Source organism: Tyto alba, unplaced genomic scaffold, assembly GCF_018691265.1.
Source record: "Tyto alba isolate M040663 unplaced genomic scaffold, T.alba_DEE_v4.0 Super-Scaffold_9, whole genome shotgun sequence".
NCBI lineage: Eukaryota > Metazoa > Chordata > Aves > Strigiformes > Tytonidae > Tyto > Tyto alba.
In genome coordinates, this window is record NW_024881330.1 from 1,324,835 (window position 1) to 1,351,399 (window position 26,565).

The 26,565-nt window shown below is 55.7% G+C and overlaps 6 protein-coding genes across 6 annotated transcripts; all 6 read left to right on the forward strand.

The window, feature by feature from the left end:
* The first annotated feature begins 3,357 nt into the window (after positions 1-3,357).
* On the forward strand, positions 3,358-3,856 carry LOC122152688 (feather keratin 1-like). The gene has a single exon (XM_042786134.1). It carries the CDS (start codon positions 3,358-3,360, stop codon positions 3,670-3,672), a length of 315 nt encoding a protein of 104 aa, XP_042642068.1. The 3' UTR covers positions 3,673-3,856.
* Positions 3,857-8,212: 4,356 nt separating this feature from the next.
* On the forward strand, positions 8,213-8,527 carry LOC122152682 (feather keratin-like). The gene has a single exon (XM_042786129.1). The coding sequence runs from the start codon at positions 8,213-8,215 to the stop codon at positions 8,525-8,527; it is 315 nt and encodes a 104-aa protein (XP_042642063.1).
* A 3,011-nt stretch (positions 8,528-11,538) lies between these two features.
* On the forward strand, positions 11,539-11,853 carry LOC122152704 (feather keratin-like). Its single transcript, XM_042786246.1, has one exon. The coding sequence runs from the start codon at positions 11,539-11,541 to the stop codon at positions 11,851-11,853; it is 315 nt and encodes a 104-aa protein (XP_042642180.1).
* A 3,719-nt stretch (positions 11,854-15,572) lies between these two features.
* On the forward strand, positions 15,573-15,887 carry LOC122152709 (feather keratin 1-like). Its single transcript, XM_042786290.1, has one exon. The coding sequence runs from the start codon at positions 15,573-15,575 to the stop codon at positions 15,885-15,887; it is 315 nt and encodes a 104-aa protein (XP_042642224.1).
* A 2,750-nt stretch (positions 15,888-18,637) lies between these two features.
* On the forward strand, positions 18,638-19,189 carry LOC122152647 (feather keratin-like). Its single transcript, XM_042785959.1, has one exon. It carries the CDS (start codon positions 18,638-18,640, stop codon positions 18,944-18,946), a length of 309 nt encoding a protein of 102 aa, XP_042641893.1. The 3' UTR covers positions 18,947-19,189.
* Positions 19,190-23,429: 4,240 nt separating this feature from the next.
* Positions 23,430-23,786, forward strand: LOC122152649 (feather keratin 1-like). The gene has a single exon (XM_042785961.1). It carries the CDS (start codon positions 23,430-23,432, stop codon positions 23,736-23,738), a length of 309 nt encoding a protein of 102 aa, XP_042641895.1. The 3' UTR covers positions 23,739-23,786.
* Positions 23,787-26,565: the final 2,779 nt, after the last annotated feature.

Sequence of the window (26,565 nt, forward strand, 5' to 3'; positions counted from 1 at the left end):
CCAGGGCCCCTCCACACCACAGCCATGGCCTGCTCCGACCTCTGCCGCCCCTGCGGACCCACCCCGCTGGCTAACAGCTGCAACGAGCCCTGTGTCAGGCAGTGCGAGGACTCCCGCGTCGTCATCCAGCCTCCCGCCGTGCTCGTCACCCTGCCAGGACCCATCCTCAGCTCCTTCCCCCAGAGCACCGCCGTCGGATCCTCCTCATCGGCTGCCGTGGGCAACGTCCTCAGCTCCCAGGGAGTGCCCGTCTCCTCCGGAGGCTTCGGCTTCGGCTTCGGCTACGGCTACGGCTTGGGCGGCCTGGGCTGCTTCGGCGCCGGAAGGGGCTGCTACCCCTGCTAAGGGCCCTCACCACCACCCCTGACACCAACCACCCACACCCTACAAGCCACGGCATCGATTGAGGACGCAGCTCCGGGCTGTTGCTGGCACATGGGCTCACCCTCCATGGCTCCTCCTCTCAAGGCACCATGAAAAGAAACAGGGAAGGGGGAGCCGCGGCTGCCTGGAAACATGGCCCACGTACCTCCTCCTGTTCTCCAACTGTCTTCTTTGCATCGCCCCTTCTGCTATGTCTGCTGCTCTCCGCTGCAAACACCTTCTCACAAGCCAAAGCCCACTTGGAGCTCCAGTGAGCTACTCCTACTGCAGGGCGGGAAGACCTCAGAGATCTGGCAACATCACCTGCACAAGGGACCTCGGCTTGTGGTCGCTGTACTTCCACCACAGATCGGCTCTCTTCCACTCGGCACTCCTGACTTTTCCCTGTGTTTTTCCCTCAATAAAGTTCTCCTGCAAACCACCCAAACAAGCCTCCTCTTTCTTTCTTCTCCCAAGGCTCTTCCAACCTCACCCACCTAAAGCCAGGGCTCAACAGGCCATCAGAATGAGTAGAAAAGCGCTACACAACAACTCTTAGCGACGATCTCTCCAGCAAGGACACCAACACAGACTGGAAGCAGGGGGCTTCCTTCCCATGACACAAGCCCTTCACTTGCCTGCAGAAAGGCTCGGACATGCTATGCACGCACTTCTAGACATGCCCTTAACATAGGTTCCCCATGGCTACACACACCTGACCAACCCCTTTCCCCAGCACAACTCTCTAGTCACCACAACAAGCACAATCAAAGCAAAAAGAATCACTGGGTGCCAAACTACCTCTGAAGATCATCTGCTTCAACCCAAGCGGCTCAAGCATGGCCAGCTCAAGCACGCTGTCAACAAACATGGCCAGTCAAGTTTTCAGTATCTCCAGGGATGGGACTTCAGCACTTCTTTGCAGAACCACTTTCACTCTTTGACCACTCTCACACTGAAAAACGATTGCCACTCTTCCAAGGGTACGGCAGGTCATTTCAGATTTCTCCATTCTCCCTTGTCCTGGTCATGCACACCCACGAGAAGACTCTCACTGCCGTTTCCACCTGCCCTCCCAGTTGGGATTTAGACACACTGATGACATTTCCCCGGCACAGCATTGCCTCCCAGATGAAAAAAGCTCTCAGCTCTCTCAGTTTCCCTCATAGCAAAGATGCTCCAGTCCCTTCAGAGTCTGAATCGCCCTGAATTCACATCAATCCTCTAAGTCCATGTCCTTCTTCAATGGGGGAGCCTTCAATGGACACAGGACTCCATGTGAGGCCTCACCAGCCCTGCAGGGACTACAGGATCACCTCCACAAACCTCCTGGCAACGCTCTTCCCAACGCCGCCCTGGAGATACTTGGCCTCTTTTGCCGTAATGGTGCAGTGATGCCTCGCAGTCAGGTCATTCTCCACCAGCAACACAAAGCAGGGTTCAGTAAAGCTGCTTTCCAGCCTCTCTACCCCCAGCATGTCCAGATGCCCTGTGCTATTCACGCCACAGATGCAGGCCTTTGCATTTCTGCCTCTTGAACTCCCAGAGATTCCCCTCTGCCTCATTCTCCAGACTCCCTCAGAATGGCAGCACAACCATCCACTGGCTTAGGTTCTCTTCCAGATTTTGCATCATCTGACAACTTCCCTAGGCAGCACTTCGTCCCACTCCCCACGTCACTGATGAGGATGTTGAACAGTGTTGGCCCCATGGATGCCAGTCCTGGGCTACGCCATTTGAGACTTGCCTGCATCTGGACTTTGGGACACTCATCACAAGCCACTGCGCCCAGCCCTTCAGCCACTTTCGCAACCAACACTGTCTCAGTGTGTTTAGGAACATGCAAGGGGGGAAAGCGTCAAAGCTTAACGAAAAAAGGCAAGGTAAACACCAGCCACGGCTCTCATCCTTGTCCACAAAGAGAGTCACTTCAATATAGAGGACATGGAGGTCGGTCAACTGTGACTTCCCCTTTGTAAATCCACACTGACAGATCCGCACCAGCTTCTTGTCCTTCCTGGGACTGACAGTGCTTTCTGCGAGGATTTCCAACATCACCTGCCACAGGAGCAAGGCCAGTCTCAACAGTTTCTACTTTCCCAAATCTTCCATCCTCGTCTGCTTCAATAGATCAGGCCTTTAAGCTCTCTTCCAGCCATCAGGAACTGCTCAAAAGGGAAGCCGTCTTTCTCACAGCCACAGCCTTACAAGACCGAGGGGCAGGCAACCTCATGGATCTCAGCCAGCGGGGAAGGCCAGGCCTAAAGACACGCTTAGCAAGCTGGCATAAGGCGGGGAGGGACGGAACGTCATGGTAGGGTCAGTCCCTTGTGTCTGGCAAATCTACAAATCCCAAACCAGTCTGCCAGGGCTGCGAGGAAATGGAGACCCCTCTTCACAACACACCCAAAGCCACAACACGAATGCATCCCGATGACCTCACTGTTGACAAGCACATCTACGTTTTGGCAACATCTACCAAACGCTCTGACAAAAAGAACCAACATTAATGCATTTTTCCTCTATTACTCGCACTTAAAAGTTGCCGACAGGGTCAGAAGGACACGTCCTCAACAGAAGTACAGAAACGGAGTGTTGCGGGAAGGGAAACACACCCCACCTCATTCTTGGCGAGGTCGTGGCACACAAGAGCCGCCTGCTGCAAAATGCCGTCACGCGCAAAGGCTGTCCCGCCCCTTGGGCACCCGCATAAAAGCCGGCCCAGCGCCTCTCTCCCTCACACCCTTCTCCTGACGCCTTCTCCTCCGCGCTCAACAAGGTGAGCCTCAACCCCCTTCCCCTCCTTCTCCTGGCCTGCCTGGCCCGGCTCTTCCAGCACGCTCTGCTGGCCCCAGCCTCAGCAGCCCTCACGCCTCCCCGCAGCCACGCTCCCCACAGCCCCACACCACGCCTCCCCACTCCCTCGCCCTCCTGCACCACCGCCCCTCCGCTTTCTCACCCCCATCTCTTCCAGGGCCCCTCCACACCACAGCCATGGCCTGCTCCGACCTCTGCCGCCCCTGCGGACCCACCCCGCTGGCTAACAGCTGCAACGAGCCCTGTGTCAGGCAGTGCGAGGACTCCCGCGTCGTCATCCAGCCTCCCGCCGTGCTCGTCACCCTGCCAGGACCCATCCTCAGCTCCTTCCCCCAGAGCACCGCCGTCGGATCCTCCTCATCGGCTGCCGTGGGCAACGTCCTCAGCTCCCAGGGAGTGCCCGTCTCCTCCGGAGGCTTCGGCTTCGGCTACGGCTACGGCTTGGGCGGCCTGGGCTGCTTCGGCGCCGGAAGGGGCTGCTACCCCTGCTAAGGGCCCTCACCACCACCCCTGACACCAACCACCCACACCCTGCAAGCCACGGCATCGATTGAAGACGCAGCTCCGGGCTGTTGCCGGCACATGGGCTCACCCTCCACGGCTCCTCCTCTCTAAGCACCAAACATGGAAGCAGTGAAGGGGCAGCCCAGGTTTCCTGGAAACATTGCCCAAGTACCTCCTCTTTTTCTCCAACTGTCTTCTTTGCATCCACCTTCCTGCTATGTCCACGACTCTCTGCCGCAGGCACCTTCTACAAAGCCAAAGGTCACTGGGGACCTCAGGCGGGCTGCTCCAACTGTAGGGTAGGAAGGCTGTGGTGCTCTGGAAAAGTCTACTGCCCCGAAGGGACCTCTGCTGATGGTCACCCTATTGCACCTCAGACGACCTTGCTTTCCATTTTTTTTCCTTCAATAAAGTTCTGCATCCCAGTCAATGACTATACCACATCTTTTCTTCTCCGAAATCTCTTTCAACTTTACCCAGCACAAAGCCAGGGCTCAACTGCCATTGCTGTGGTGGGTGGAAAAGGGATACAAGACCTCTCCTCGAAAATACGTCACCACCAACACAGACTGGACCTGGGGGGCTTCCAGATTGTGGCACAAGCCCATTCTTGCACAAACTAAGGGGTAGATAGCACAACACTCCCCTACACACACCTCTGATGAGGTCCTTCCTGTGCCAGCACACACTTGACTAACTGTTTTCCACAGCATTACTCTCCAGCTCTCCCAGCAAACAGAATCACGGGATCATTACTTTGGCAGGAACCTCTGGAGAGCAGGTGCTTCTACTCCCTCTGCGCAAGCAGGGACAGCTGCAGCAGGTTGTCCGGGTTCCACGGCCGCTCACATTTTCAGTATCTCCCAGGATGGAGCCTCTTCCACTCCTTGACCACACTCACACTGAGCAAGACTTGCTGCTTTTGCCCGTGGAATTCCATCCTTTCTCACTTGTGCCCAAGGCCTCTTGTCCTGCAAATGCGCGCTACTGAGGAGAGCCCGGCTCCCTTCACCTCATTCCCTGGCTTCAAGGATTTATAAACATTTAAGAATGAGTGTAAAGGGGAGGCAGTGGATGTACAGTTCTCGATTTTAGTAAGGTTTCCGATTCTGGCCCTCTCGGAATACGCCTACACAATTGTTCCAACTGTGATGTGAGAACGTACATGCAGCATTGGGTAAAGAACTGGCTGAACAGCAGCGCTCAAAGAGTTGTAGGGAATGGGGATACAGCTGACACCTTCTGGAGCAGGCAGGATAGATTAGAGCACTGGGCAATGATTAACGGCCAGAAATTGAAGAAGAAGAAATGGCAGATTGTGCACCTAGGAGGGAGCAATCTCTCTACGCATGTAACAGACTGGGAGAGGAGTGGCTGGAGAGCAGCCCTGCAGAAAGGGATCTGGGGGTGCTGGCTGACAGCAGGCTCCCGACGAGTCAGCAGCATAGCCTGGCAGCCAAGGGGGCAAACCGCATCCTGGGGTGCAGCCAACACAGTACAACCAGCCGGTCACAGGAGGGGATTAGCCCGCTGGATTCCCCGCTGCTGCAGCCTCACCTTGAGTATCGTGGGCAGAATTGGATCCCTCCAATTTAAAAAAGGATGTTAAAGTTCTTGAAAGCAGCCAGAGCAGGGCAAGGAAGCTGATGGATGACAGGGCTGGAAGGCAAGTCCTATAAGGAGCAGCAAAAAACTCTGTGTTCATCTAGCCTGGAGAAAAGGAGGCTGAGGGGCAGCCTCATTGCTCTCTGCTGCTTCCAGAGGACAGGACGTGGAGAGGGAGCTGCTGAGCTCTTCTCCATGAGATCCAGAGACAGGATTCATGGCAATGGGTCAAATGAACCTCCTCAATGGGAGGTTCAGACAGAAGGAATTATTTTGTTATAGAGCGTGTGGCGAAACACTGAAAGAGGATTCCTAGAGAGGAGGACGATGCCCCAAGTCTGACAGTGTTTAAGAGGCATCTGGACAAACAATGCCCTTAATTACATTCTCTTCTCTTCATCACCCCAGCAGCGAACAGGCAGTTGGACAAGATGATCACTGCACGTCCCTTCCAACTGGACTCTTCTAGTCCAGTCTTGTCTATTATGCTTCGCCAAGCCTTTGGCACGCAAACATCACCTCGAGGTTCTCAGGTGCACAGCCCCATGCAGCACGCACGCCTCCCCTTTCCCCTCCACTGGATCCAATCCCACTCTGGCCCCACAAACACTGCGCAGAGAAATGGCCTCACCCCTCGGCAATCACCCCAAAGTCAGACCCCAACTCACCAGCCTCCCCTGCCTGCCGTTCCCACTCCCCCTGGGCCTCTCCCCACACTCACCATCTCTCCCACAACTCACCAGCCTCAGCTCCACAGCCAGGCCCTGCCTCAGCACCCTCAGCAGCCAGCCAATCATGAGACACCTAACAGCCTGCCAATCAGGGGGCAGCTGACAGGCACCAGCTGCTGCAGAAGCCCCTGGAAGCTTCCAGAAGGTGCCTGTCAGGACTCCAAAACCGACATTTCTGGTACAATAAATGGATAATCTTCACCAGACAGCCCCCAGAACAACTGCTGGGAGGGGTGGCTGTGAATGAGGGAATGAATGGGTAGAAATGCTGGCGAAAACCAAAAGTAACACCTCACACGAGAGCAGTTAGGGGACTCAGAGGGGAAAGAGGGAGGGAAAATGCCCTGATTAAATAACATCCCCCCCAAAATCTGCCATCAATTAATACCTCAACAGAGCCTGCGCTTCTTCCTGCGCTGCAGGGTGCCAGACACACCCACACAGGGTCCCCTGTCATCGTCCCCCTTGTTGTGGTCCCCAGGCCAACTGCCTGGCAGTCCCCATGACACCATCTGCCCTCACAGACGGCTCCCAGGGCCACCCACACAGGATCCCATGGCCCCATCCCCCCTGGCTACCAGGACCCTGTGCAACCCATGCAGGGTGCCCAGGTCACCACCCGCCTTGCTCTGGGCTCCTCAGCTGAACCAAGCGTGGGTCCCTGTGGCACTGTCCACCTGGCTGCCTGGTCCCCCTGCCACCTATGTGGGAGTCCCCACACCACAGTCTCACCTTGCTTCGGGGTCCCCAACTGATCCCTTGCAGAGGATCCTCAGTCCACCATCTCCCCTTCATTGCAGGGTCCCACAGTGACCCATGCAGAGGGTCTCCGGACCATCATCCTCCCTACCTCAGCGTCCCTGGGCCACTTGCTCAGGGGACCCCAAGACACCATTCCTCCGCTCTGAGATCACACAGAAAGCCCCCTCTCTGAGTGCATCCACCCAATCTGGGGTAGGGTCCTCCATGTGCTGCAGGTGGATATTTACTGCACCACAGACCTGCACGCTCTGCAGGTGGACAGCCTGCCTCACCATGGCCTTCTCCACAGGCTGCAGGGGAATCTCGCCTCTGCTGCCTCGAGCAGATCCTACCCCTTTTTCTTTACTGACTTGACACTCTGCAAAGTTGTTTCCTCTCACACATTCTCCCTCCTATCTTCCTGCTGCTGTTGCGCAGTACTTCTTCCCCTGCTTAAATACATTAGCAAAGCGGCGCGACTACAACAGCTGATTGGCTCAGGTTTGGCATGGAATGTGCTGTCATGGAGCCGGCTGGCATTGGCTTTATTGGATGTGAGGGAAGCTTCTGGCATATTCTCACAGAAGACAACCCTGCAGATCTGTCGCTAACAAAACCTTGCGATATAAATCAATATACCCAGCGACAAACATACAGTCCTGATGGGCAATGAGAAATACAGAAAGCATACCCAAAGGAAAAGGCCACGTGTAAGGACAGGCTTAGTGAGCTGGCAGAAAGATGTGGAGGGATGGAACGCCAGGGCAGAACCAGCCCCTCACACCCACAACACGTCCAAAGCCCAGATCAGTCTGCCAAGGCTCTGAGGAGATGGGGCCCCCTCTTCACAACACACCCGCAAAACCACCTCACACGGGTGCCACGGGATGACCTCACTGATGACACCCCATTAGTCCTACACTTTCGCTGCGTCTGCTGAATGCCCTGACACGCACCTTCCATGTAAATGCTCCCAAATACCTACTCTCCTTTCAAAGCTTCTGACGGGGTCAGGTGGAAACGTCCGCAAGAGCAAGACATGAAATGGAGCACTGCGGGAAGGGAAACACACCCCACCTCATTATTGGCGAGGTCGTGGCACACAAGAGCCGCCTGCTGCAAAATGCCGTCACGCGCAAAGGCTGTCCCGCCCCTTGGGCACCCGCATAAAAGCCGGCCCAGCGCCTCTCTCCCTCACACCCTTCTCCTGACGCCTTCTCCTCCGCGCTCAACAAGGTGAGCCTCAACCCCCTTCCCCTCCTTCTCCTGGCCTGCCTGGCCCGGCTCTTCCAGCACGCTCTGCTGGCCCCAGCCTCAGCAGCCCTCACGCCTCCCCGCAGCCACGCTCCCCACAGCCCCACACCACGCCTCCCCACTCCCTCGCCCTCCTGCACCACCGCCCCTCCGCTTTCTCACCCCCCTCTCTTCCAGGGCCCCTCCACACCACAGCCATGGCCTGCTCCGACCTCTGCCGCCCCTGCGGACCCACCCCGCTGGCTAACAGCTGCAACGAGCCCTGTGTCAGGCAGTGCGAGGACTCCCGCGTCGTCATCCAGCCTTCCACCGTGGTGGTCACCCTGCCAGGACCCATCCTCAGCTCCTTCCCCCAGAGCACCGCCGTCGGATCCTCCTCATCGGCTGCCGTGGGCAACGTCCTCAGCTCCCAGGGAGTGCCCGTCTCCTCCGGAGGCTTCGGCTTCGGCTACGGCTACGGCTTGGGCGGCCTGGGCTGCTTCGGTGCCAGACGGGGCTGCTACCCCTGCTAAGGGCCCTCACCACCACCCCTGACACCAACCACCCACACCCTGCAAGCCACGGCATCGATTGAAGACGCAGCTCCGGGCTGTTGCCGGCACATGGGCTCGCCATCCATGGCTCCTCCTCTCAAGGCACCATGAAAAGAAACAGGGAAGGGGGAGCCCCGGCTGCCTGGAAACATGGCCCATGTACCTTCTCCTTTTCTCCAACTGTCTTCTTTGCATCGCCCCTTCTGCTATGTCTGCTGCTCTCCGCTGCAAACACCTTCTCACAAGCCAAAGCCCACTTGGAGCTCCAGTGAGCTACTCCTACTGCAGGGCAGGAAGACCTCACAGATCTGGCAACATCAACTGCACAAAAGGGACCTCGGCTTGTGGTCGCTGTACTTCCACCACAGATCGGTTCTCTTCCACTCGGCACTCCTGCCTTTTCCCTGTGTTTTTCCCTCAATAAAGTTCTCCTGCAAACCACCCAAACAAGCCTCCTCTTTCTTTCTTCTCCCAAGGCTCTTCCAACCTCACCCACCTAAAGCCAGGGCTCAACAGGCCATCAGAATGAGTAGAAAAGCGCTACACAACAACTCTTAGCGAGGATCTCTCCAGCAAGAACACCAACACAGACTGGAAGCGGGGGGCTTCCCGCCCATGACACAAGCCCTTCACTTGCCTGCAGAAAGGCTCGGACACGCTATGCACTTCTAGACATGCCCTTAACATAGGTTCCCCATGGCTACACACACCTGACCAACCCCTTTCCCCAGCACAACTCTCTGGTCACCACAACAAGCACAATCAAAGCAAAAAGAATCACTGGGTGCCAAGCTACCTCTGAAGATCATCTGCTTCAACCCAAGCGGCTCAAGCATGGCCAGTTCAAGCACGCTGTCAACAAACATGGCCAGTCAAGTTTTCAGTATCTCCAGGGATGGGACTTCAGCACTTCTTTGCAGAACCAGTTTCACTCTTTGACCACTCTCACACTGAAAAACGATTGCCACTCTTCCAAGGGTACGGCAGGTCATTTCAGATTTCTCCATTCTCCCTTATCCTGGTCATGCACACCCATGAGAAGAGTCTCACTGCCGTTTCCACCTGCCCTCCCAGTTGGGATTTAGACACACTGATGACATCTCCCCGGCACAGCATTGCCTACCAGATGAAAAAAGCTCTCAGCTCTCTCAGTTTCCCTCATAGCAAAGATGCTCCAGTCCCTTCAGCATCTCGGTTGCCCTGCACTCACCTCATTCCTCTAAGTCCATGTCCTTCTTCAACAGAGGAGACCTCAATGGACACAGGACTCCATGTGAGGCCTCACCAGACCTTCAGGGAGTACAGGATCACCTCCCCAAACCTCCTGGCAACGCTCTTCCCAACGCCGCCCTGCAGATACTTGGCCTCTTTTGCCGTAATGGCGCAGTGATGCCTCGCAGTCAGGTCATTCTCCACCAGCAACACAAAGCAGGGTTCAGAAAAGCTGCTTTCCAGCCTCTCTACCCCCAGCATGTCCAGATGCCCTGTGCTATTCACGCCACAGATGCAGGCCTTTGCATTTCTGCCTCTTGAACTCCCAGAGATTCCCCTCTGCCTCATTCTCCAGACTCCCTCAGAATGGCAGCACGACCATCCGTTGGCTTAGGTTCTCTTCCAGATTTTGCATCATCTGACAACTTCCTTAGGCAGCACTTCGTCCCACTCCCCATGTCACTGATGAGGATGTTGAACAGTGTTGGCCCCATGGATGCCAGTCCTGGGCTACGCTATTTGAGACTTGCCTGCATCTGGACTTTGGGACACTCATCACAAGCCACTGCGCCCAGCCCTTCAGCCACTTTCGCAACCAATACTTTCTCAGTGTGTTTAGGAACATGCAAGGGGGGAAAGCATCAATGCTTAACAAAAAAAGGCGAGGTAAACACCAGCCACGGCTCTCATCCTTGTCCACAAAGAGAGTCACTTCAATATAGAGGACATGGAGGTCGGTCAACTGTGATTTCCCCTTTGTAAATCCACACTGACAGATCCGCACCAGCTTCTTGTCCTTCCTGGGACTGACAGTGCTTTCTGCGAGGATTTCCAACATCACCTGCCACAGGAGCAAGGCCAGTCTCAACAGTTTCTACTTTCCCAAATCTTCCATCCTCGTCTGCTTCAATACATCAGGCCTATAAGCTCTCTTCCAGCCATCAGGAACTGCTCAAAAGGGAAGCCGTCTTTCTCACAGCCACAGCCTTACAAGACCGAGGGGCAGGCAACCTCATGGATCTCAGCCAGCGGGGAAGGCCAGGCCTAAAGACACGCTTAGCAAGCTGGCATAAGGCGGGGAGGGACGGAACGTCATGGTAGGGTCAGCCCCTCGTGTCTGGCAAATCTACAAATCCCAAACCAGTCTGCCAGGGCTGCGAGGAAATGGAGACCCCTCTTCACAACACACCCAAAGCCACAACACGAATGCATCCCGATGACCTCACTGTTGACAAGCACATCTACATTTTGGCAACATCTACCAAACGCTCTGACAAAAAGAACCAACATTAATGCATTTTTCCTCTATTACTCCCACTTAAAAGTTGCCTCCAGTGTCACGAGTACACGTCCTCAAGAGAAGGACACAAACCAGAGGTTTGCGGGAAGGGAAACACACCCCACCTCATTATTGGCGAGGTCGTGGCACACAAGAGCCGCCTGCTGCAAAATGCCGTCACGCGCAAAGGCTGTCCCGCCCCTTGGGCACCCGCATAAAAGCCGGCCCAGCGCCTCTCTCCCTCACACCCTTCTCCTGACGCCTTCTCCTCCGCGCTCAACAAGGTGAGCCTCAACCCCCTTCCCCTCCTTCTCCTGGCCTGCCTGGCCCGGCTCTTCCAGCACGCTCTGCTGGCCCCAGCCTCAGCAGCCCTCACGCCTCCCCGCAGCCACGCTCCCCACAGCCCCACACCACGCCTCCCCACTCCCTCGCCCTCCTGCACCACCGCCCCTCCGCTTTCTCACCCCCCTCTCTTCCAGGGCCCCTCCACACCACAGCCATGGCCTGCTCCGACCTCTGCCGCCCCTGCGGACCCACCCCGCTGGCTAACAGCTGCAACGAGCCCTGTGTCAGGCAGTGCGAGGACTCCCGCGTCGTCATCCAGCCTTCCACCGTGGTGGTCACCCTGCCAGGACCCATCCTCAGCTCCTTCCCCCAGAGCACCGCCGTCGGATCCTCCTCATCGGCTGCCGTGGGCAACGTCCTCAGCTCCCAGGGAGTGCCCGTCTCCTCCGGAGGCTTCGGCTACGGCTACGGCTACGGCTTGGGCGGCCTGGGCTGCTTCGGCGCCAGAAGGGGCTGCTACCCCTGCTAAGGGCCCTCACCACCACCCCTGACACCAACCACCCACACCCTGCAAGCCACGGCATCGATTGAAGACGCAGGTCCGGGCTGTTGCCGGCACATGGGCTCACCCTCCATGGCTCCTCCTCTCAAGGCACTATGCAAAGAAACAGGGAAGGGGGAGCCCCGGCTGCCTGGAAACATGGCCCATGTTCCTCCTCCTGTTCTCCAACTGTCTTCTTTGCATCGCCACTCCTGCTATGTCCAATATTCTCCGCTGCAAACACCTTCTAAGCAGAGAAAGGCCATCAAGGCCTCTGGTGGGATGCTCCCACTGCAGAACAGGAACAGCTGGGTGATCTACTGCATGCAAGGGACCTTGGCTGATGGTCGCCGTACTTCTCCATCAGACCAGCTCCCTTCCACTCGGCGATCCTGCATTCTCCCTGGTTTTTTCTCTCAATAAAATTCTCCTGCATCCCAGACTGCAATGCCTCCACTTCCTTTCTTCTCCCGAGGCTCTTCCAACCTCACCCAGCACAAAGACAGGGCTCAGGAACCCACTGGGCTGAGTGGAAATGGGCTGCAAGACCTCACCTATCGAGTATGTCCTTAGCAACAACAACAACAAACACCACCGTAAAACAATTTAGATGGAAGTGTCTCTTAAGATCATCGAGTCCAAACTCGTTAATCTAATGCTACCAAGTCCACCACTAATCCACATCCCTGAACAACACATCGACACAGCATTTAAATAACTCCCGGGATGGTGACTCAACTAATTCTAAAGGCATCCACATCTAAAGCCTCGCAAACTTTTCAGTGAAGAAATGTTTCCTAATATCCAATCTAACCCTCCCCTGGCACAACGTAAGGCCGTTTCCTTTCATCGTATCACTTGTTACTGGATCGACACTCCCACCCAACTAGCTGATGTCTGCAATGTTACTGAGGGTGCACTTTATCCCCTCCTCCAGATCACTGATAAAGCTATTCAAGAAAATTGGCTCAAACTCTCAGCCACGGCCAACACCACTTGTGACTGGCCACCAACTGGATTTAACTCCATTCACCACAACTCTTAGGGCACAAACATCCAGCCGTTCTCTACCAAGCAAACAGTATGTCAGTCCAAGCCATGAGCAGCTAGTTTCTCCAGGAGAATGATGTAGGAAACAGCATCAAGTGCTTTACTAACTTGCAGGGAAAGAACATCCAACGCCTCTCCTCTCACTGACGGAGATCAGGATAGTCAAGCTGGACCTGCCTTTCATAAAACCATGCTGACCGAGCCTGATCACCTGGTTGCCCTGTAGGTGCCGAGTGAAGGCTCTCGAGATGATCTGCTCCATATCTTTGCCTGGCACTGAGGTCACACTCACAGGACTGTAGTTCCCCACATCCTCAATCCAGCATTTCTTGCACATGAGCCTCACTTTTGCTAATCTCCAGTCAGCTGGGACCTACCCGGTTAGCCAAGGAGTGCTGAGAAGTGCTTGAAAGTGGCTTGCAGAGCACATCCAACACCTCCTTTGATGCCTGTGGGTGGATCACTTTCGTTCCCACAGACTTGTGCATGTCCAAGCGCAGTAGCAGGTCGCTAACCATCTCCGTTGAACTATGAGGGCTTCATTCTGCTCCCCACTGACCCACTCCCTTCCTCATCACAACTCTGGCCATCACAGCAAAGAAAATCACAGCAAAAAGAATCACTGAGAGTGCAAGCAACCTCCGGAGCTCAACGTCTCCATCCCAACCTCCTCAAGCATGGCCAGATCGAGCACGATGTCCATAAACACGTCCACACAGGTTTTCAGTGTCTCCGAGGATGGGAATTCAGCACATCTTTGCACAACCAGTTTCACTCTTTGACCACTCTCACACCAAAAAAGGGTTGCTTTCCCTTCCAAGGAAATGGCACATCTTTTCAGCCTTCTCCATTCACCTTTGCACTGTCCATGGGCACCCATAAGAAGATTCTCATTCCTCTGCCCTTCTGCCCTCCCACCTGCAATTTCGACACACTGATGACATCTTCCCAGCATGGCCTTGACTCATGCCTGAAAACCCGCCAAGATCATTTAGCTTCCCCTCATAGTAAAGATGCTTTACTACTACCAGCATCTGGGTGGCCCAGCACTTACCTTATTCCAATAAGTCCATGTCCTTCTTCCATGGGGGAGCCCTCAATGGACACAGGACACCACATGGGACCCCACCAGCCCTGCAGAGAGTACAGGATCACCTCCCCAACCTCCTGCCAATGCTCTTCCCAACGACACCCTGGAGACACTTGCCCCCTTCAGACATGACAGCACAATGATACCTTGCAGTCAGCTCGTTCTCCCAAGCAGCAACACAAAGCAGGGTTCAGAAAAGCTGCTTTCCAGCCTTTCTACCCCCAGCATGTCCTGCTGGGCGTGATGACACTCTAGGTGCACAAATTGTTCCTCATATCCAATGCAAAGCTCCCTGGAAACAACTGGAGGCTGTTTCCTCCTCTATCTCTCGTTACTAGAAATAAGAGACTGACAGGCACCTCCATACAACCTTCATTCAAGCAGTTGTACAGAGAAATAACATCCCTGCACAACTTTCTTTTTCGGGAAACTAAAGCAGCCAAGTTGCTTGAAGCATTCCTCATTCATTGTTCTTCTCTAGACACTTCACCAGCTTTATTGCTCTTTTTTGGACACATGACACCAGAGCCCAGGCTGAAAACTTACCAGCCCTTGCCGAGGCGATTGCTCCGGAGGGGCCAACCCAAGCCTTTGGGGAGCAGGGCAGGCCTCCCCGCAGCACAGGGCTTGCCAGCTCTGAACCAGGGCTGCCAGGCCAACGGCCTGCTCTCGCAAACAGCCCTCCTCTGCCTGCTGGCACTGCCACCCCCAGGGACGGCCCCAAGGGGCTGCAAGCCCAAACAGGCAGCCGCCTTCCTCCCAGCCACAGCCTAACAAGTCAGAGGGGCAACAAGACACACACACAGAGCAGCTGACAGGAAAGGCCGGGTCTAAAGAGAGGCTTAGCGAGCTGGCGGTGAGGAGGGGAGGGACTGAACGCCATGGCAGGGTCAATGCCTTGTGCCTGACACAACTGCAAAGACCAGGCCAGGTTGCCAGGGCTGTGAGGAACTGCAGACCCCGTTACACAACATACCGCAAGCCACAACACACGAATGCATTGGGTTGACCTCATTGTTGACAAGCACATCTACATTTCGGCGACATCTAGCAAATGCTCTGACACAAAGAACGAACATTAATGCATTTTTCCTCTCTTACTCGCACTTAAAAGTTGCCGTCAGGGTCAGAAGGACACGTCCTCAAGAGAAGGACACAAAACAGAGGTTTGTGGAAAGGGAAACACACCCCACCTCATTATTGGCGAGGTCGTGGCACACAAGAGCCGCCTGCTGCAAAATGCCGTCACGCGCAAAGGCTGTCCCGCCCCTTGGGCACCCGCATAAAAGCCGGCCCAGCGCCTCTCTCCCTCACACCCTTCTCCTGACGCCTTCTCCTCCGCGCTCAACAAGGTGAGCCTCAACCCCCTTCCCCTCCTTCTCCTGGCCTGCCTGGCCCGGCTCTTCCAGCACGCTCTGCTGGCCCCAGCCTCAGCAGCCCTCACGCCTCCCCGCAGCCACGCTCCCCACAGCCCCACACCACGCCTCCCCACTCCCTCGCCCTCCTGCACCACCGCCCCTCCGCTTTCTCACCCCCCTCTCTTCCAGGGCCCCTCCACACCACAGCCATGGCCTGCTCCGACCTCTGCCGCCCCTGCGGACCCACCCCGCTGGCTAACAGCTGCAACGAGCCCTGTGTCAGGCAGTGCGAGGACTCCCGCGTCGTCATCCAGCCTCCCGCCGTGCTCGTCACCCTGCCAGGACCCATCCTCAGCTCCTTCCCCCAGAGCACCGCCGTCGGATCCTCCTCATCGGCTGCCGTGGGCAACGTCCTCAGCTCCCAGGGAGTGCCCGTCTCCTCCGGAGGCTTCGGCTACGGCTACGGCTACGGCTTGGGCGGCCTGGGCTGCTTCGGCGCCGGAAGGGGCTGCTACCCCTGCTAAGGGCCCTTGACACACGAGCTTGATGTCAACGGCCTCTTCTCTCAAGGAACCACGCAAAGAAATATGTAAGGGCCAGCACTGGATGCCTGGAAACAGGGCCCGTGTACCGCCTTCTTTTGTCCAAATGTCTTCTCTGCATCCTCCCTTCTGCCATGTCCCCTACACTCTGCTGCAAACACCTTCTCACAAACCTAAACCCACTGGGGACCTCAGGTGGGATTCTCCCACTGCAGGGTAGGAGTACCGGTGTACTCTGGAAAAATCTAGTGCCCCTAAGGGACCCCTGCTGAATGGTCACCCTATTACACCTCAGACAAGCTCCCTTCCACTTCGTGCGTCTTCTTTTTCCTTTCTTTTCTCCTTAATAAATTTGTCCCACATCTTAGCCAAAGACTACTCTGCTTCCTTTCTTCTCCAAAAGCTCTTTCAGCTTTACTCAGCACAAAGCCAGGGCTCAACTGCCATTGGGGTGGGTGGAAAAGGGATACAAGACCTCTCCTCGGAAATATGCACCACCAACACAGACTGGACCTGGGGGGCTTCCAGAATGTGCCAGAAGCCCATCCTTGCCTCAGCACCTTCAGCAACCAGCCAATCACAAGGCTCCTCTCAACATACCAGTCAGGGGGCAGCTGACAACCTGCCAGTCAGGGGGCAACTAATAGGCACCAGCTGCTGCAAAAGGCCCTGGGAGCATCCAGCAGGTGCCTGTCAGGATTCCAAAATTGACATTGCTGGTAGAACAAATGGATAATCTTCACCAAATGGCCCCCAAAACAACTGCTGGCAGGGCTGGGCGGTGAATGAGGGAATGAATGGGTAGAAATGCTGACGAAAACCAAAAGTAACACCTCACACGAGAGCAGTTAGGGGACTCTGAGGGGAAAGAGGGAGGGAAAATGCACTGATTAAATAACATCCCCCCAAAATCTGCCATCAATTAATACCTCAACAGAGCCTGCGCTTCTTCCTGCGCTGCAGGGTGCCAGACACACCCACACAGGGTCCCCTGTCATCGTCCCCCTTGTTGTGGTTCCCAGGCCAACTGCCTGGCAGTCCCCATGACACCATCTGCCCTCACAGACGGCTCCCAGGGCCACCCACACAGGATCCCACGGTCCCATCCCCCCTGGCTACCAGGACCCTGGGCAACCCATGCAGGGTGCCCAGGTCACCACCCGCCTTGCTCTGGGCTCCTCAGCTGAACCAAGCGTGGGTCCCTGTGGCACTGTCCACCTGGCTGCCTGGTCCCCCTGCCACCTATGTGGGAGTCCCCACACCACAGTCTCACCTTGCTTCGGGGTCCCCAACTGATCCCTTGCAGAGGATCCTCAGTCCACCATCTCCTCTTCATTGCAGGGTCCCACAGTGACCCATGCAGAGGGTCTCCGGACCATCATCCTCCCTACCTCAGCGTCCCTGGGCCACTTGCTCAGGGGACCCCAAGACACCATTCCTCCGCTCTGAGATCACACAGAAAGCCCCCTCTCTGAGTGCATCCACCCAATCTGGGGTAGGGTCCTCCATGTGCTGCAGGTGGATATTTACTGCACCACAGACCTGCACGCGCTGCAGGTGGACAGCCTGCCTCACCATGGCCTTCTCCACAGGCTGCAGGGGAATCTCGCCTCTGCTGCCTCGAGCAGATCCCACCCCTTTTTCTTTACTGACTTGACACTGCAAAGTTGTTTCCTCTCACACATTCTCCCTCCTATCTTCCTGCTGCTGTTGCGCAGTACTTCTTCCCCTGCTTAAATACATTAGCAAAGCGGCGCGACTACAACAGCTGATTGGCTCAGGTTTGGCATGGAATGTGCTGTCATGGAGCCGGCTGGCATTGGCTTTATTGGATGTGAGGGAAGCTTCTGGCATATTCTCACAGAAGACAACCCTGCAGATCTATCGCTAACAAAACCTTGCGATATAAATCAATATACCCAGCGACAAACATACAGTCCTGATGGGCAATGAGAAATACAGAAAGCATACCCAAAGGAAAAGGCCACGTATAAGGACAGGCTTAGTGAGCTGGCAGAGAGGTGTGGAGGGATGGAACGCCACGGCAGAACCAGCCCCTCACACCCACAACACGTCCAAAGCCCACATCAGTCTGCCAAGGCTCTGAGGAGATGGGGCCCACTCTTCACAACACACCCGCAAAACCACCTCACACGGGTGCCACGGGATGACCTCACTGATGACACCCCATTAGTCCTACACTTTCGCTGCGTCTGCTGAATGCCCTGACACGCACCTTCCATGTAAATGATCCCAAATACCTACTTTCCTTTCAAAGCTTCTGACGGGCTCAGGTGGATACGTCTGCAAGAAGAAGACATGAAAAGGGAGCATTGAGGGAAAGGAAACACACCCCACCTCATTCTTGGCGAGGTCGTGGCACACAAGAGCCGCCTGCTGCAAAATGCCGTCACGCGCAAAGGCTGTCCCGCCCCTTGGGCACCCGCATAAAAGCCGGCCCAGCGCCTCTCTCCCTCACACCCTTCTCCTGACGCCTTCTCCTCCGCGCTCAACAAGGTGAGCCTCAACCCCCTTCCCCTCCTTCTCCTGGCCTGCCTGGCCCGGCTCTTCCAGCACGCTCTGCTGGCCCCAGCCTCAGCAGCCCTCACGCCTCCCCGCAGCCACGCTCCCCACAGCCCCACACCACGCCTCCCCACTCCCTCGCCCTCCTGCACCACCGCCCCTCCGCTTTCTCACCCCCCTCTCTTCCAGGGCCCCTCCACACCACAGCCATGGCCTGCTCCGACCTCTGCCGCCCCTGCGGACCCACCCCGCTGGCTAACAGCTGCAACGAGCCCTGTGTCAGGCAGTGCGAGGACTCCCGCGTCGTCATCCAGCCTCCCGCCGTGCTCGTCACCCTGCCAGGACCCATCCTCAGCTCCTTCCCCCAGAGCACCGCCGTCGGATCCTCCTCATCGGCTGCCGTGGGCAACGTCCTCAGCTCCCAGGGAGTGCCCGTCTCCTCTGGAGGCTTCGGCTACGGCTACGGCTTGGGCGGCCTGGGCTGCTTCGGTGCCAGAAGGGGCTGCTACCCCTGCTAAGGGCCCTCACCACCACCCCTGACACCAACCACCCACACCCTGCAAGCCACGGCATCGATTGAAGACGCAGCTCCGGGCTGTTGCCGGCACATGGGCTCACCCTCCACGGCTCCTCCTCTCTAAGCACCAAACATGGAAGCAGTGAAGGGGCAGCCCAGGTTTCCTGGAAACATTGCCCAAGTACCTCCTCTTTTTCTCCAACTGTCTTCTTTGCATCCGCCTTCCTGCTATGTCCACGACTCTCTGCCGCAGGCACCTTCTACAAAGCCAAAGGTCACTGGGGACCTCAGGCGGGCTGCTCCAACTGTAGGGTAGGAAGGCTGTGGTGCTCTGGAAAAGTCTACTGCCCCGAAGGGACCTCTGCTGATGGTCGCCCTACTGCACCTCAGACCACCTTGTTTTCCAATTTTTTTCTTCAATAAAGTTCTTCTGCATCCCAGTCAAAGACTATAACACTTATTTTCTTCTCCGAAAGCTCCTTCCACTTTACCCAGCAGAAAGCCAGGGCTCAACTGCCATTGCTGTGGTGGGTGGAAATGGGATACAAGACCTCTCCTCGGAAATGCGTCACCACCAACACAGACTGGACCTGGGGGGCTTCCAGAATGTGGCACAAGCCCATTCTTGCACAAACTAAGGGGTAGATAGCACAACACTCCCCTACACACACCTCTGATGAGGTCCTTCCTGTGCCAGCACACACTTGACTGTCTTCCACAGCATTACTCTCCAGCTCTCCCAGCAAACAGAATCACGAGATCATTACTTTGGCAGGAACCTCTGGAGAGCAGGTGCTTCTACACCCTCTGTGCAAGCAGGGACAGCTGCAGCAGGTTGTCCGGGTTCCACGGCCGATCACATTTTCAGTATCTCCCAGGATGGAGCCTCTTCCACTCCTTGACCACGCTCACACTGAGAAAGACTTGCTGCTTTTGCCCGTGGAATTCCATCCTTTCTCACTTGTGCCCAAGGCCTCTTGTCCTGCAAACGCGCGCTACTGAGGAGAGCCCGGCTCCCTTCACCTCATTCCCTGGCTTCAAGGATTTATACACATTTAAGAATGAGTGTAAAGGGGAGGCAGAGGATGTACAGTTCTCGATTTTAGTAAGGTTTCCGATTCTGTCCCTCTCGGAAAATTGCCTACACAATTGTTCCAACTGTGATGTGATAAAGTACACGCAGCGATGGGTAAAGAACTGGCTGAACATCAGGTCTCAGTGTTCTGGTGAATGGGGCTACATCTGGCTGGTGACTGGTCACCTGTGGTGAGCCTCAGGGCTCCATTCTAGGGCCAGCTCCAGACAAGATCATTACCAACGCTCTGGAGGCAGGAGTTGAACGTGCCATTAGCAAATCTGCTGATGATACCAAACTGGGAGGTGCTGTTGACTATCTTGAGGGACAAGAATCTTGCCAGAGGGATCAAAAAAGGGTGTTAACTGCTTGGAAGCAGCCAAAGCAGGACAACAAAGCTGGGAAAAGAGCTGGAAGGCATGTCCTAGGAGGACTGGCTAAAGACTCTGGGTTTACCTAGTCTGCAGAAAGGAGGCTGAGGTGCTACCTCATTGCACTCTGCTGCTTCCTCAGGAGAGGACGTGGAGAGGGAGCTGCTGAGCTCTTCTCCATGAGACCCAGTGACAGGATTCATGGCAATGGGTCAGAGCTGCAGTGGGGAAGTTCAGACAGATAGAAGGAAATATTTTGTTATAGATCAGGTGGTCAAACACTGAAAGAGGCTTCCTAGAGAGGAGGACGATGCCCCAAGTCTGACAGTGTTTAAGAGGCATTTGGACAAACAATCCCTTAATTACATGCTCTTCCTCTTTGTCACCCCAGCAGCGAACAGGCAGTTGGACAAGATGATCACTGCACGTCCCTTCCAACTGGACTCTTCTAATCCAGTCTTGTCTATTATGCTTCGCCAAGCCTTTGGCATGCAAACATCACCTCGAGGTTCTCAGGTGCACAGCCCCATGCAGCACGCACGCCTCCCCTTTCCCCTCCACTGCATCCAATCCCACTCTGGCCCCACAAACACTGCACAGAGAAATGGCCTCACCCCTCGGCAATCACCCCAAAGTCAGAACCCACCTCCCCTGCCTGCCGTTCCCACTCCCCCTGGGCCTCTCCCCACACTCACCATCTCTCCCACAACTCACCAGCCTCAGCTCCACCGCCAGGTCCACCCCCAGCGGCCAGCCAATCACAAGGCATTTAGCAGCATGGCAATCAGGGGGCAGCTGTCAGCCTGCCAATCAGGGGGCAGCTGACAGGCACCAGCTGCTGCAGAAGCTCCTGGAAGCTTCCAGAACATGCCTGTCAGGAGCCAAAATCGATATTTCTGGTACGATAAATGGATAATCTTCACCAATCTGCCCCGAAAACAACTGCTGGGATGGGAAGGCGGTGAACGAGGGAATGAATTAGTAGAAATGCTACTGAAAACCAAATCAAACATCTCACACGAGAGCTGTTAGGGGACTCAGAGAGGGAAGAGGGAGGTAAAATGCCCTGATTAAATAACACCCCCAAAAAACTCTGACATCAGCGAAGACATCAACAGACCCTGATCTTCTTCCCGTAATGCAGCGTTCATGGGACAGCCATGCAGGGTCATTGTCCCCTCTTGCTGTAGTCCACACCCAACTGCCTGGCAGTCCCAGTGACACCCTCTTCCCTCATGATGTGGTCCCCAGGTCATCCAGAGATGGTCCCATCTCCAAGTCCCCTCTTGCACTGCCTTGCACTTTTCTCCTGACACCTTCTCTCTTCCATGGTCAAAAACGTGAGCATTCTTGCCTCCCACTCCCCTCAGATATCTCCAAATTCTCTTGCATCCCACCAGACACTGCCGAGAGAAATAGCCTCCTCCCTTGGCAAATCCCCCAAAGGTCCTGGCTCACCAGCCTCCCCTGCCTGCTGCTCCCACTCCCCCTCTGCTTCTCACCACGCTCACGGGCTCTCCAGAAATTCACTTGCTCTTGCAGGGTGCCTCATCTGCAAGCATAGAGACTTTTAGGTTGGAAAGGACCCATAACATCATCCAGGTCAACAATTAACCCAGCACTGCCAAGGCCACCAGTAAACCATGACCCTAAGCACCACATCTACAGGTTTCTCCAGGATGGTGACACAACCTCTTCCCTGAGCAGACTCTTCCACTGCCTGACAGCTCCTTCCATACAGACATGTTTTCTCATAGCCAACTTAAACCTTCCCTGGCACAAACTGTAGCTGTTTCCTCTTCTCTTATCACTTGTTACCAGGAATAAGAGTCTGAAACCCACTCAGTTACAAAGTCCACTCAGGTAGCTGTATGGAGTGATAAGGTCTGTGCTCAGCCTTCAGACTGAATAACCCCACTTCACACACAAGCACGTCAGAAATATTGTTCTCTTCACGCTTCCCCAGCTTCGCTGCTCTTCTTCAGATGCATCACGCTAAAGTCCAGTTTACAAACTTACCAGCCCCGGCTCAGGGGAGCACTCTGGAGAGGCCAAGCCAATCCTTTGGGGAGCAGGGCAGGCCTCCCCACAGCACAGGGCTTGACAGCTCTGAACCAGGGCTGCCAGGCCAACGGCCTGCTCTGGCAAACAGCCCTCCTCTGCCTGCTGGCACTGCCACCCCCAGGGACGGCCCCAAGGGGCTGCAAGCCCAAACGGGCAGGAGCCTTTCTCCCAGCCACAGCCTTACAAGCCAGAGGGGCAACAAGACACACACACAGAGCAGATAGCCGAAAGGGCAGGGCTAAAGAGAGGATTAGCGAGCTGGCGGTGAGGTGGGGAGGGACTGAACGCCATGTCAGGGTCAATGCCTTGTGCCTGACACAACTGAAAAGAACAGACCAGGTTGCCAGGGCTGTGAGGAATTGGAGACCCCATTACACAACATACCGCAAGCCACAACACACGAATGCATCCTGATGACCTCACTGTTGACAAACACATCTACATTTTGGCAACATCTACCAAATATTCTGTCAAACACAAGCAAGACTGAGTCTGTTTCCTCTAATATTTGTACTTAAAAGTTGCCGCCAGGGTCAGAAGGACACGTCCTCAAGTGAAGGACACGAAACAGAGGTTTGCGGGAAGGGAAACACACCCCACCTCATTATTGGCGAGGTCGTGGCACACAAGAGCCGCCTGCTGCAAAATGCCGTCACGCGCAAAGGCTGTCCCGCCCCTTGGGCACCCGCATAAAAGCCGGCCCAGCGCCTCTCTCCCTCACACCCTTCTCCTGACGCCTTCTCCTCCGCGCTCAACAAGGTGAGCCTCAACCCCCTTCCCCTCCTTCTCCTGGCCTGCCTGGCCCGGCTCTTCCAGCACGCTCTGCTGGCCCCAGCCTCAGCAGCCCTCACGCCTCCCCGCAGCCACGCTCCCCACAGCCCCACACCACGCCTCCCCACTCCCTCGCCCTCCTGCACCACCGCCCCTCCGCTTTCTCACCCCCCTCTCTTCCAGGGCCCCTCCACACCACAGCCATGGCCTGCTCCGACCTCTGCCGCCCCTGCGGACCCACCCCGCTGGCTAACAGCTGCAACGAGCCCTGTGTCAGGCAGTGCGAGGACTCCCGCGTCGTCATCCAGCCTCCCGCCGTGCTCGTCACCCTGCCAGGACCCATCCTCAGCTCCTTCCCCCAGAGCACCGCCGTCGGATCCTCCTCATCGGCTGCCGTGGGCAACGTCCTCAGCTCCCAGGGAGTGCCCGTCTCCTCCGGAGGCTTCGGCTACGGCTACGGCTTGGGCGGCCTGGGCTGCTTCGGCGCCGGAAGGGGCTGCTACCCCTGCTAAGGGCCCTCACCACCACCCCTGACACCAACCACCCACACCCTGGAAGCCACGGCATCCATTGAGGACGCAGCTCCGGGCTGTTGCTGGCACATGGGCTCACCCTCCATGGCTCCTCCTCTCAAGGCACCATGAAAAGAAACAGGGAAGGGGGAGCCCCGGCTGCCTGGAAACTTGGCCCATGTACCTCCTCCTGTTCTCCAACTGTCTTCTTTGCATTGCCCCTTCTGCTATGTCTGCTCCTCTCCGCTGCAAACACCTTCTCACAAGCCAAAGCCCACTTGGAGCTCCAGTGAGGTACTCCTACTGCAGGGCGGGAAGACCTCAGAGATCTGTCAACATCACCTGCACAAGGGACCTCGGCTTGTGGTCGCTGTACTTCCACCACAGATCGGCTCTCTTCCACTCGGCACTCCTGTCTTTTCCCTGTGTTTTTCCCTCAATAAAGTTCTCCTGCAAACCACCCAAACAAGCCTCCTCTTTCTTTCTTCTCCCAAGGCTCTTCCAACCTCACCCACCTAAAGCCAGGGCTCAACAGGCCATCAGAATGAGTAGAAAAGCGCTACACAACAACTCTTAGCGAGGATCTCTCCAGCAAGGACACCAACACAGACTGGAAGCGGGGGGCTTCCCGCCCATGACACAAGCCCTTCACTTCCCTGCAGAAAGGCTCGGACACGCTGTGCACTTCTAGACATGCCCTTAACATAGGTTCCCCATGGCTACACACACCTGACCAACCCTTTTCCCCAGCACAACTCTCTGGTCACCACAACAAGCACAATCAAAGCAAAAAGAATCACTGGGTGCCAAGCTACCTCTGAAGATCATCTGCTTCAACCCAAGCGGCTCAAGCATGGCCAGCTCAAGCACGCTGTCAACAAACATGGCCAGTCAAGTTTTCAGTATCTCCAGGGATGGGACTTCAGCACTTCTTTGCAGAACCACTTTCACTCTTTGACCACTCTCACAATGAAAAACGATTGCCACTCTTCCAAGGGTACGGCAGGTCATTTCAGATTTCTCCATTCTCCCTTGTCCTGGTCATGCACACCCATGAGAAGACTCTCACTGCCGTTTCCACATGCCCTCCCAGTTGGGATTTAGACACACTGATGACATCTCCCCGGGACAGCATTGCCTACCAGATGAAAAAAGCTCTCAGCTCTCTCAGTTTCCCTCATAGCAAAGATGCTCCAGTCCCTTCAGAGTCTCAATGGCCCTGAATTCACCTCAGTCCTCTAAGTCCATGTCCTTCTTCAACAGGGGATACCTCAATGGACACAGGACTCCATGTGAGGCCTCAGCAGCCCTGCAGGGACGACAGGATCACCTCCCCAAACCTCCTGGCAACGCTCTTCCCAACGCCGCCCTGGAGATACTTGGCCTCTTTTGCCGTAATGGCGCAGTGATGCCTCGCAGTCAGGTCATTCTCCACCAGCAACACAAAGCAGGGTTCAGTAAAGCTGCTTTCCAGCCTCTCTACCCCCAGCATGTCCAGATGCCCTGTGCTATTCACGCCACAGATGCAGGCCTTTGCATTTCTGCCTCTTGAACTCCCAGAGATTCCCCTCTGCCTCATTCTCCAGACTCCCTCAGAATGGCAGCACAACCATCCGTTGGCTTAGGTTCTCTTCCAGATTTTGCATCATCTGACAACTTCCTTAGGCAGCACTTCGTCCCACTGCCCACGCCACTGATGAGGATGTTGAACAGTGTTGGCCCCATGGATGCTAGTCCTGGGCTACGCCGTTTGAGACTTGCCTGCATCTGGACTTTGGGACACTCATCACAAGCCACTGCGCCCAGCCCTTCAGCCACTTTCGCAACCAATACTTTCTCAGTGTGTTTAGGAACATGCAAGGGGGGAAAGCGTCAAAGCTTAACGAAAAAAGGCGAGGTAAACACCAGCCACGGCTCTCATCCTTGTCCACAAAGAGAGTCACTTCAATATAGAGGACATGGAGGTTGGTCAACTGTGACTTCCCCTTTGTAAATCCACACCGACAGATCCGCACCAGCTTCTTGTCCTTCCTGGGACTGACAGTGCTTTCTGCGAGGATTTCCAACATCACCTGCCACAGGAGCAAGGCCAGTCTCAACAGTTTCTACTTTCCCAAATCTTCCATCCTAGTCTGCTTCAATACATCAGGCCTATAAGCTCTCTTCCAGCCATCAGGAACTGCTCAAAAGGGAAGCCGTCTTTCTCACAGCCACAGCCTTACAAGACCGAGGGGCAGGCAACCTCGTGGATCTCAGCCAGCGGGGAAGGCCAGGCCTAAAGACATGCTTAGCAAGCTGGCATAAGGCGGGGAGGGATGGAACGCCATGGCAGGGTCAATGCCTCGTGCCTGACACAATTGCAAAGACCAGACCAGGTTGCCAGGGCTGTGAGGCATTGGAGACCCCATTACACAACATACCGCAAGCCACAACACACGAATGCATTGGGTTGACCTCATTGTTGACAAGCACATCTACATTTCGGCGACATCTACCAAATGCTCTGACAAAAAGAACCAACATTAATGCATTATTCCTCTATTACTCACACTTAAAAGTTGCCTCCAGTGTCACGAGTACACGTCCTCAAGAGAAGGACATGAAAAGTGAGCGTTGCGGGAAGGGAAACACACCCCACCTCATTATTGGCGAGGTCGTGGCACACAAGAGCCGCCTGCTGCAAAATGCCGTCACGCGCAAAGGCTGTCCCGCCCCTTGGGCACCCGCATAAAAGCCGGCCCAGCGCCTCTCTCCCTCACACCCTTCTCCTGACGCCTTCTCCTCCGCGCTCAACAAGGTGAGCCTCAACCCCCTTCCCCTCCTTCTC

Excerpts from the sequence above, each read along its gene's own strand:
- LOC122152688 (XM_042786134.1), top strand. The coding sequence starts at position 3,358 with ATGGCCTGCTCCGACCTCTGCCGCCCCTGCGGACCCACCCCGCTGGCT.
- LOC122152682 (XM_042786129.1), top strand. The coding sequence starts at position 8,213 with ATGGCCTGCTCCGACCTCTGCCGCCCCTGCGGACCCACCCCGCTGGCT.
- LOC122152704 (XM_042786246.1), top strand. The coding sequence starts at position 11,539 with ATGGCCTGCTCCGACCTCTGCCGCCCCTGCGGACCCACCCCGCTGGCT.
- LOC122152709 (XM_042786290.1), top strand. The coding sequence starts at position 15,573 with ATGGCCTGCTCCGACCTCTGCCGCCCCTGCGGACCCACCCCGCTGGCT.
- LOC122152647 (XM_042785959.1), top strand. The coding sequence starts at position 18,638 with ATGGCCTGCTCCGACCTCTGCCGCCCCTGCGGACCCACCCCGCTGGCT.
- LOC122152649 (XM_042785961.1), top strand. The coding sequence starts at position 23,430 with ATGGCCTGCTCCGACCTCTGCCGCCCCTGCGGACCCACCCCGCTGGCT.